Here is an 11,559-nt window from a genome sequence, read left to right on the forward strand (position 1 = left end):
TATCCAGGGAGAGTGTGACTGACTTGGGAAGAATTTCTAACCTGCCCCCCACCGGGAGGTTACATTAGAACCGTGGTTCTCATCCATTGGTGTGCAGTAGAGCCCCCCAGGAGCCTGCGTCCCGTGGCCAGAGAATGAGGCCCTGTAGGGCTTGGTCCGGCATGCCTTCAGTTGTCTGATAGAGCTGAGGTCGAGAGTCTGTCTTCCTTTTAGGAGGCCAGGATTGAAGGGGATGAGAGCTCACATAGCAAGAGCCTCTGATTGCCTGTTGGGGCATAGCCTTCCTCCCTGCCACCCTCCTAAGCCCGCAAGAGGAAGCACCCACTGACAAGAAAGAAGAGGATTGTGAAAATAATTAAAATTAAGGATGTAAAGGAAACATATGCATTCCATGAGATAAAGAATTTAAAAAAGAAATGTCTTCTATGAAAAAAGGTAGAATAAGAAGAACTTAAATATAAGAGAATCAAGTGTCACAGAGATAGAAGATTAAGAATCGTACAAAAGAAGTATTCAAAAATGAAGAGTACTGAGGATATAAGATTTAAAAGCACAATTAACGCATTAAAAGAAAAACTAGAGGGGCTCCTGGGTGGCTTAGTCAGTTAAGCCTCTGACTCTTGATCTCAGCTCAGGTCTTGATCTCAGGATCGTGAGTTCAAGCCCCACGCTGGGTGTGAAGCCCACTTAAAACCAACAACAACAACAAAAGAAAAACAAAACAAAATAAAAACCCAACTAGAAAACAGTATTAAAGCTATTAAAGATGCAATTTAAGGAAATAAGATTTATTCTCTGTAATGTAATGTATTATTGGCTTGGCTGATAAGTTTGTTTATAGAGTCTAGGCTTAAATAATAAACAACATTCCCAGGTACAAAGGAAGACCTCACGTCCTATGTTTGGAACTGAAGGTGGTTTGACAAATTGAAGAAGTCACTTCAAGTGCTAAATTGTAAACACACAGAGGCCTAGAACTTTTTTACTCTAACTTGAAATATATAAACATATACTTACTGCCAGTGTTTTTGATGCAGGGCAAAGACTATTTTTTAAAGAAGAGTCTAACGATTAGAGTTACCTGTTGTCTTTCTAACATAAGCATAACTCATTTGTCTGTCTAGAAAATCAGTTTTGGGGCACCTGGGTGGCTCAGTCGTTAAGCGTCTGCCTTCGGCTCAGGTCATGATCCCAAGGTTCTGGGATCAAGCCCCGCATCGGGCTCCCTGCTTGGCGGGAAGCCTGCTTCTCCCTCTGCCACTCCCCCTGCTTGTGTTCCCTCTCTCGCTGTGTCTCTCTCTTCAAATAAATAAATAAAATCTTTAAAAAAAAAAAAAAAAAAGAAAATCAGTTTTGACTTCTTTAAAACAGAGCAGAAATTTAAAGACGCTTACAAAGCAAGCTATGTGCATAATCTCTCAGGTTTTGTGAGACCTCCCTGCCAGCCCAGCTTTTTTGACACCTCATTTGATGATGAGTTTTTAAGGTGACTTGCATGTACTGGGTCTTTCCAAAGCATTCCATTAAGTTCACATAGGAAAAAAAAAATCCTTTCGTGCTCCTATTTCATTGATTTCCACGATGTTTATTTAAATGATGTAATTACAATATGACTCTAACTTGCATGCACAAGTGTGGGAACGAACCTAACCCACCCTGGAAAATGAAGGCCTGGGCGGGTGGGGATGCCAAGCCTACTGCTTGTGAGTGCTCACCGTGCTCTGGTTATTAATCAGCGTGATTGAAGGGAGGGTATAGGGATGCAGTGGAGGTTCTCAAAGTGGGGTTCCCAAAGCAGCAGCAGTAACCCCACCTGGGCACCTCTGTAAATGCAAATTTTCAGGCCCGGCCCCAGATCTCCTGAATCAGAAGCTCTGAGGTGCAGCCCAGCAAACTGTGGGTTAGCAGGCTCTTCGGTGTTTCTGATGCCCCCCGAGGCCCGAGAACCCCTGCATGAGAACGTGAGTTCTAGGTACCCTGCGGTATTGAACTCCTACTGTTCGGATGCTCATCCTAAAAAGTCCGTCTAACTTCAAAGACAATAATGTTTATTTTATATTAAGAACTTGTATTTAGTAAACAAACAAAACCCAAATCCATAATTTTCTTTTGGTGATTGAAATGAGTTACAGGAAATGAGAAGGGGGAAAGAGACCCCAGACCCAGGGAGGTCTGTAACTCAGCTTAAATTTTTTACGGACGAATTCTCTTCTTTCCCATTCTTTTCCTGCTTGTTGAAATGTTCTAATTCTTCCCGTTTAATTGTGAGAGCTTCCAAGAACGATCTTTTCCTTCTCCTAGGAATTTTGTTTTGCTTGCTAATCGGCACTGGGGGAGGGACTTCATTATAAGGAATTTTACGATAATTTTCATTAATTTAACCCTGCAAGGGCAGCATGCTATTTTTATATTGCTGCCGATGCGCTGCAGGGGCTACATGTCCAAATGAGGCAGACTGAGATTCTTGCCCAGCTGCTTGCTTGTTGAATCTGTGGCTTCTTAGCTGGGCATTGGGGGAGTCTTAAATTTACACCCTCACAGGGATGGAATCATGTCTGTGTATAGAGGAATCAGCTGAGAGAATGTTAGTGCATTCTGAGGGCAGGTCCTAAGGGACATTCTCAGGTTCTCCCTCCTATTCCAGCCCCTCATGTTAGTTGAGGCTCAGTGACTTTCATTGTAACCAAAAGTTTTAGGAATATTGTGAATGAAGATTTTTGATTAATCATTTCAAAATGCTAATCAGAGAGCTAAATCAAAATGAGAACTCAAGGATAGGGAGAATAATTTACCCAAAATCACCAAATATATTGTCTCAGTGTCTCATCAAGTCCTTTGTTGATGAAGGTCATCAACATTAAAGAAGGTCCCAAATGTCAAAAGAAATTCCCCTTAAAAATCTTTTGTTTCTTTTTAAAAGGCCAACACATACACACGACAACTATTAGATATAGTTCATGATCAGGGTGCCTGGGTGGCTCAGTCGGTTGAGCATCTGACTCTTGATTTCTGCTCAGGTTGTGCTCTCAGGGTCGTGAGGTCGAGCCCTGCACAGGGCTCTGTGCTCAGGGTGGAGTCTACTTGTCCCTCTCCCTCCCCCTCCTCCTGCTTGTGTGCATGCACCTGCTTTCTCTCTCTTGCTCTCTAAAATATATAAATAAATAAAATCTTTTAAAACAAAGAATTAGGAGCACCTGGGTGGCTCAGTCGTAAAGCATTTGCCTTCGGCTCAGGTCATGATCCCAGGGTCCCGGGATGGAGCCCCGTGTTGGGCTCCCTGCTGAGTGGAGAGCCTGCTTCTCCCTCTCCCACTCCCCCTGCCTGTGTTCCCTCTCTCACTGTCTCTCTCTCTGTCAAATAAATAAATAAAATTAAAACAACAACAACAACAAAGAATTAGTTCATGATCTTTATTTTAAAAAAATTTTTAGTTATTTATTTTTAGAGAGAGAGAGCATGAGCGGCGAGGGGCAGAAGGAGAGGGAGAGAATCTTAAGCAGCCTCCACACCCAGCACGGCCATACTTGGGGCTCGATCTCACGACCCTGAGATCATGACCTGAGCTGAAACCAAGAATCAGATGCTCAATTGACCAAGCCACCCAGGTGCCCCAGAAATAGTTCATGACTTCATAAAAAATTTAGAAAATACAGATAGAAGAAGAAAACAAAAATAGTTTACAGCTCCATTACCCAGAGATAGCCGCTAGCTACACACCCACACACACACACATCAAATCTTGATGAATACTCTTTTGTAATCTACTTTCATTCATGTAATGTGTGTATATTTTTTTGTGAGGGGGAAGGCAGTAAATATAGATCTGCTTCATTATTTTTAATGTCATTTTGTCAAATTAATCTCTATTCCTAGACCTAAAGGTTATTTCTAGCCTATTCTATGCTATGATTTTTAAAATTATCTATAAGTTACATCTTTCCAATAATTAGTTTCTTTGTTATTAGACAAGTCTCCATTTTTAAAAATCCCATTTTTATATATAAAGATAAGAGGTACTATAATTTGGAAGTAATTTCAGGTTATATGTATAGGTTGCTGATGACTTTGGCTTGAAAAAATTAGATTGCTATAACAAAATACAACCAACTTCTACATTTAAAAGCTTCATCCTTTCTGATAAAATTCTATTCATTGAGATTCTTTTCGTATTTTATTCTTCTAACTGCCTTCTGAATTTTTAAAAGTAATTTGATGAGAATAGTCTGTTAATATGAGTAAAGCTACATGCTTAAGAGAAATCATGATACCATTAGAATTAACGTAGTGCTGTGCGGCACCGTTCCAAATTGTGCGGTCTGTATGTGTGTGCATGTGCTGTGTTTGATGTATGTTGTGTGTGTGGTCTGTGTTGTGTGTATTGTGTGTGTGATTGTGTTGTGTGTGTTGTGCATGTGATGTATGTTGTGTGTATTGTGTGTGATGTGCATGTGTATGTGATGTGTGTGTTGTGTGTGTGATGTGTGTTGTGTATATTGTGTGTGTGTGGTGTGTGTTGTGTGTGATGTGTGTTGTGTATATTGTGTGTGTGATGTGTGTTATGTGTATTGTGTGTGTTGTGTATATTGTGTGTGTGATGGGTGTTGTGTGTGATGTGTATTGTGTATATTGTGTGTGATGGGTGTGTGTGTTGTGTGTGATGTGTGTTGTGTATATTGTGTGTGTGATGGGTGTGTGTGTTGGGTGGGGAGTGTGGGAGGCCCTCATCTCTAGCCTGAGATTTTACATTTCTTTCCTCACTATATCTGTGACCTTTCTCACAAATAATGAAATTTTTGTTAACATAAGACGGAAGAGATAACCGAGGAGGGAGCAGAAGGGGACGCAGAGGAAGAGGAAGCTGAGAAAGGAGAAGAAGAGGGAGGAGAAGAAGAAGAAGGAGGAGAAGAGTCTTAGGCCTTTTCATGCTTTATTTCTTCAACATTTCCAGGTAACCACACAGGCCTGGGGTGGAAAACTTGTGCATGACAGCGTTGCGTACCACCTCTCACGGGTGACAGGAGAAGGGGACCCAGTTCAGGCCCGTTTGACTGTCTTCGCACGGTCCAGGCTGCCCTGCTCTGGAGCGGCAGGGCTGCTGAGCTCTGTTGGACCCGTGTCCGGCATGCGAGGGTGTGGAAGACCATGGTTTATATGACTTCTAGGAAAAAGCGCACCTTGGGGGCAAGGAGGGGTTTGTCTTGTATTATTTATTTCCTCCTCTTCCTGTGTGACCTTCAGGTAAGTGAGAGCACGGGGAGTGTTCTGTTACCCGCGTTCTAGTGCACAGACTCTTCTAGTACACGGACTCTTCTACGGCCCCGTGTACTCACACAGTTATAGGGGAGTGACAGTCGGTGTTCACGATGGTGGCAGTAAATGACAGGCTTGAACAGTCACAACGCAGGCTCTTCTTCTTGAAAGAGAACTACTGCAGCTAGAGATGGAGCGATAAGTACTTGATAGACATTTACATTTACGAGAATGCTCACGTAGAAACATCCTGGAATACGGTGAAAATCACCTTAGGTCTCTTTGACAAGGATGCTTGCTGCCTTGTAATTTTAAACTTCTGACGATGTAAGATAGCTATGTAATTCTCAGTAGTTCGGTAAGTGCTGTGTAAATATATTAATGAGGTGATGACAGTATCTGATGATAGTGGATATTGAGGACCTAGAAGAAATGCTCAAATATTGTGGACCATATAGATAAGACCGTATGTATGAAAACAAGATCAGTAAATGCTACAGAAATATCTGGCTATTCCAGAAACTTAGCAGATGCTGATGCAAGTATTATATTCTTACTAATATTTTTTAACCTTGTGAATAAATTTGTGTCAGCAGTTTATTCTCTAGGCAGTGAGGTCTACTGTGTGCTCTGGTGCTAGAAGCATTTAAAATTTAAGTTACAACAATTCTTTTAGTCTCCTTACTAAAAATTTATTTGGTCTTCTTCCCTCCACGGAAACATGTAAGGCAGATTTGGGGGCTGTAGACATCAGCGGGGCTGGGGAAGGAGAGAAGGAGGGAGGGGCTCTGAAGCACAGAGCAGGTGTTCGGTGAAGGTCTGCAGTGCATCTCAGAGCCTATTGTGTGAGGGGTGGGCAAAGGTTCAGAGGGAGAAAGAAAAAGAAATCCCTGGTGCTTTGTAAATATTGGCTAAGGAATAGGGCCACTCTATACCAAAGACCAATTTGTTTAGTGTGAGTCTCCCCCCTTGCTATTCTTACGCTTATACATAAAAAGTTAATATAAAAAAATTCATATATTTTTAGGGAATCTCAGAGTTGGTAAGAGTAGCCCCTTATTATCAGATCATGGAAATTTCATTATTCATTTATTTAAATTACAAAGCGAATCAGGCCCAGCATTTGAAATTTCCCAGGTGGTTTCTTTCATGTTCTGGACACACAGACCTCCCCTTTAAGTCCTAATGGTTGTCATTTTGGAAATAATCCCATTTCTTTTTTTTAAAAATTTTTAACAGTTTTCTTCTGTTGTTACTATTGAGAAGTCTTGTTAATCTTTTTAGTGTCCCTACTCTCATTTCTAAGGAATGGTTTGGGACACATTTTTTGAAAAAAAGAAATTGAGCATGTTTACTTTTAGAAATTCTATCTGAAGAATGTTGGGGAAGGGAAATAGCCTGATTATTTATTCTTATACCAAAAAGTCCCAAACAGTGAAAACTTGTAAGTACTGTTTAAATCCATTTCTATTCACTGTGCTTATAAAGTTCTTTTAAAATCATGCAATTTTAGTGTGGTAATTAAAAAAAATATTGAATGTGAAGTGGCAGAGCTCAGAGCATCCTTCATGTAGCCAGATGGCTTTATAGGCTGATTGAGAGAAGCAAAAAAAAGAAAAAAAAAGGCAAATACAGCTGTGGTCAGCAAGCACATTTGCCTATTTCAAGGATTCTCTACTTTGGAATCCGTCCAGAGTAGTCTGTTGTGAGGTCACAATGCCTGATCGCGAAGGAGTGACTCAGACACCTCCCTCAAATCCTTCCCCTGACCCCTGGAGAGATTCAGTATCCTTTCAAATGCAACACGGCAATGAGGTCATGCATTCAACTGGGCAGGCCCTTCAGTGTCCAAAGCAAACCCATCTCTTCGCTTCTAGAGAATCCGGGCATTTTATTTGAAGAGATTTGACTTTAGAGAGAATGTGGAGAACCCAGGCAGAACAATGAATGGAATGAGGAAGGAATTCTCATTTCCTGTGTTTGAAATTGATGCTCAATTAATGCCCCAGGAGAAATAATCTCTAGTATGAGACTGAATTCTCCCTCCCCAAGGGCTGCTAATCAATACTGTCCTCCAGTCGAGGTGTGGACCATTTAAATTTCCCTCTCCAGGACTAAACTTGTAAATTCGGCCTCTCTGTTCTCCATGAAATTTCAGTGGGGAAACTGTAATCGGAGATACTGACTTCCTTACGGTGTTTGATATGTGTTAGTACAGAGAAAGGATATAAACCTGGTCTGGTTTTCCACGAAAAAATATTTCCTTTCCTTTCCTTGCACTTGGAAGCAAATGATGAGTAATGGTTTATAGAGTAAAAGGGAATACATCCCACTAATGCGTGATAAATAGTGAAGATCGTGGTAAACACTGGCTTTCTCTCCTGAAATCTTCTCCCTGATATTCTCCCTTTCTTTTAGAAAACCCAAGCCACGAAGCAGTATTTCAACTGTCTGCCCACAAACCAAACTCAACAAAATGCTTTGGCGTGAAGCTAGCCCACCTCTCTCGGTACACCCGGGTTCACTGAGGAATTGTACCATTTGACATGGTTAGATGTGCACGGATATGTCTACCTGATCTTAGAAACGTGAAATTCTATGTGAAGACAACTCATGCATACCTTCATGTGCCTGACATCCTTGGCCTTTGCTTAATTTTTTTTTTTTTTGCTCTGCATGAATAGATCTTCGTTACTAATACCCTGAAAAAAAAAAAAAAACGATTTTGAAAAATGATTTCGAAATATAGAACTTCTCTTTGTGATGTAATAAAAATATTTCTTCGTATGTGCCTTCTGCTACTTGTCTCAGAATTAGCTGAAAATAAAGAGCTTTGAAAATAAAGAGCTTTCCAGAAAACAATCATACAAATAAAGATTAATGGCAGATCTCTTGTCCCGAGGAACATTAATTTCTTTAGTCTCTATGTGGTTCTGCCTGAACTCAGTCTGTCTGTTGCCAAGTCTGAATTCTTAGCACAACCTTTCTGTCTGCAGTGGGATGGGCATTTTCGGTTGTACTGGTTATTCGGTCCATGTTTTCAAATGACACTGGTTGTCTTCTTACGTCATATTTTGTATTGTCCACACAGCTGTACCCATTATCTCTGAAGCCTTATTTACTTTTTAAAATTTTTTATTGTTATGTTAATCACCATACATCATTAGTTTTTGATGTAGTGTTCCATGATTCATTGTTTGTGCATAATACCCGTGCTCCATGCAGAACGTGCCCTCTTTAATACCCATCACCAGGCTAACCCATCCCCCCACCGCCCTCCCCTCTAGAACCCTCAGTTTGTTTCTCAGAGTCCATAGTCTCATGGTTCGTCTCCTCCTCCGATTTCCCCCCTTCATTCTTCCCCTCCTGCTATCTTCTTTTTTTTTTTCTTAAGATATATTGCATTATTTGTTTCAGAGGTACAGATCTGAGATTCAACAGTCTTGCACAATTCACAGCGCTTACCAGAACACATACCCTCCCCAGTGTCCATCACCCAGTCACCCCATCCCTCCCACCCCACCCCCCACTCCAGCAACCTTCAGTTTGTTTCCTGAGATTAAGAATTCCTCATATCAGTGAGGTCATATGATACATGTCTTTCTCTGATTGACTTATTTCACTCAGCATAACACCCTCCAGTTCCATCCATGTTGTTGCAAATGGCAAGATCTCATTCCTTTTGATGGCTGCATAATATTCCATTGTATATGTATACCATATCTTCTTTATCCATTCATCTGTCGATGGACATCTTGGCTCTTTCCACAGTTTGACTATTGTGGAGATTGCTGCTATAAACATCGGGGTGCACATACCCCTTCAGATCCCTACATTTGTATCTTTGGGGTAAATACCCAGTAGTGCAATTCCTGGATCGTATGGTAGCTCTATTTTCAACTTTTTGAGGAACCTCCATACTGTTTTCCAGAGTGGTTGCACCAGCTTGCATTCCCACCAACAGTGTAGGAGGGTTCCCCTTTCTCCGCATCCCCGCCAACATCTGTCATTTCCTGACTTGTTAATTTTAGCCATTCTGACTGGTGTGAGCTGGTATCTCATTGAGGTTTTGATTTGGATTTCCCTGATGCCGAGTGATGTTGAGCACTTTTTCATGTGTCTGTTGGCCATTTGGATGTCTTCTTTGAAAAATGTCTGTTCATGTCTTCTGCCCATTTCTTGATTGGATTCTTTGTTCTTTGGGTGTTGAGTTTGATAAGTTCTTTATAGATTATAGATACTAGCCCTTTATCTGATATGTCATTTGCAAATATCTTCTCCCATTCTGTCAGTTGTCTTTTGGTTTTGTTGACTGTTTCTTTTGCTGTGCAAAAGCTTTTTATCTTGATGAGGTCCCAATAGTTCATTTTTGCCCTTGCTTCCCTTGCCTTCGGCGATGTTTCTAGGAAGAAGTTGCTGCAGCTGAGGTCAAAGAGGTTGCTGCCTGTGTTCTCCTTTAGGATTTTGATGGACTCCTGTCTCACATTTAGGTCTTTCAACCATTTGGAGTCTATTTTTGTGTGTGGTGTAAGGAAATGGTCCAGTTTCATTCTTTTGCATGTGGCTGTCCAATTTTCCCAACACCATTTATTGAAGAGACTGTCTTTTTTCCATTGGACATTCTTTCCTGCTTTGTCGAAGATTAGTTGACCATAGAGTTGAGGGTCCATTTCTGGGCTCTCTATTCTGTTCCATTGATCTATGTGTCTGTCTTTGTGCCAGTACCATGCTGTCTTGATGATGACAGCTTTGTAATAGAGCTGGAAGTCTGGAATTGTGATGCTGCCAGCTTTGCTTTTCTTTTTCAACATTCCTCTGGCTATTTGGGGTCTTTTCTGGTTCCATACAAATTTTAGGATTATTTGTTCCATTTCTTTGAAAAAAGGGGATGGTATTTTGATGGGGATTGCATTGAATGTGTAGATTGCTCTAGGTAGCATTGGCATCTTCACAATATTTGTTCTTCCAATCCATGAGCATGGAACGTTTTTCCATTTCTTTGTGTCTTCCTCAATTTCTTTCATGAGTATTTTATAGTTTTCTGAGTACAGATCCTTTGCCTCTTTGGTTAGATTTATTCCTAGGTATCTGATGGTTTTGGGTGCAATTGTAAATGGGCTTGACTCCTTAATTTCTCTTTCTTCTGTCTTGTTGTTGGTGTATAGGAATGCCACTGATTTCTGTGCATTGATTTTATATCCTGCCACTTTACTGAATTCCTGTATGAGTTCTAGCAGTTTTGGGGTGGAGTCTTTTGGGTTTTCCACATAAAGTATCATATCATCTGCAAAGAGTGAGAGTTTGACTTCTTCTTTGCCGATTTGGATGCCTTTGATTTCTTTTTGTTGTCTGATTGCTGTGGCTAGGACTTCTAATACTATGTTGAATAGCAGTGGTGATAGTGGACATTCCTGCTGTGTTCCTGACCTTAGGGGGAAAGCTCTCAGTTTTTCCCCATTGAGAATGATATTCGCTGTAGGTTTTTCATAGATGGCTTTTATGATATTGAGGTATGTACCCTCTATCCCTATACTCTGAAGAGTTTTGATCAAGAAAGGATGCTGTACTTTGTCAAATGCTTTTTCTGCATCTATTGAGAGGATCATATGATTCTTGTTCTTTCTTTTGTTAATGTATTGTATCATGTTGATTGATTTGCGGATGTTGAACCAACCTTGCAGCCCAGGGATAAATCTCACTCGGTCGTGGTGAATAATCCTTTTAATGTACTGTTGGATCCTATTGGCTAGTATTTTGGTGAGAATTTTTGCATCCATGTTCATCAAGGATATTGGTCTGTAATTCTCCTTTTTGATGGGGTCTTTGTCTGGTTTGGGGATCAAGGTAATGGTGGCCTCATAAAACGAGTTTGGAAGTTTTCCTTCCATTTCTATTTTTTGGAACAGTTTCAGAAGAATAGGTAGTAATTCTTCTTTAAATGTTTGGTAGAATTCCCCTGGGAAGCCATCTGGCCCTGGGCTTTTGTTTGTTGGGAGATTTTTGATGACTGCTTCAATTTCCTTAGTGGTTATAGGTCTGTTCAGGTTTCCTATTTCTTCCTGGTTCAGTTTTGGTAGTTGATACATCTCTAGGAATGCATCCATTTCTTCCAGGTTATCTAATTTGCTGGCATAGAGTTGCTCATAATATGTTCTTATAATTGTTTGTATTTCTTTGGTGTTGGTTGTGATCTCTCCTCTTTCATTCATGATTTTGTTGATTTGGGTCATTTTTCTTTTTGATAAGTCTGGCCAGGGGTTTATCAATCTTGTTAATTCTTTCAAAGAACCAGCTCCTAGTTTCGTTGAT

The 11,559-nt window shown here is 40.7% G+C and overlaps 1 protein-coding gene across 2 annotated transcripts in view; it reads left to right on the forward strand.

Annotated features, from left to right (window-relative positions):
* LOC116624551 (SH3 domain-binding glutamic acid-rich protein-like) overlaps positions 1–8,171 on the forward strand; it is a 64,796-nt gene extending 56,625 nt beyond the window's left edge. The window contains exons 6-7 of one of the 2 annotated variants that reach the window (XM_032392579.1): positions 4,807–4,948; positions 7,669–8,170. In XM_032392579.1, the coding sequence (XP_032248470.1) occupies positions 4,807–4,914 (108 nt within the window). In that variant the 3' untranslated portion in view covers positions 4,915–4,948; positions 7,669–8,170. Of the gene's footprint in view, positions 1–4,806; positions 4,949–7,668 lie in introns of both variants that reach the window. The other variant, XM_032392580.1, reaches the window with a different exon arrangement.
* The last annotated feature ends 3,388 nt before the right edge of the window (positions 8,172–11,559 follow it).

Source organism: Phoca vitulina, unplaced genomic scaffold (genome assembly GCF_004348235.1).
Source record: "Phoca vitulina isolate PV1807 unplaced genomic scaffold, GSC_HSeal_1.0 scaffold68, whole genome shotgun sequence".
Classification (NCBI taxonomy): domain Eukaryota; kingdom Metazoa; phylum Chordata; class Mammalia; order Carnivora; family Phocidae; genus Phoca; species Phoca vitulina.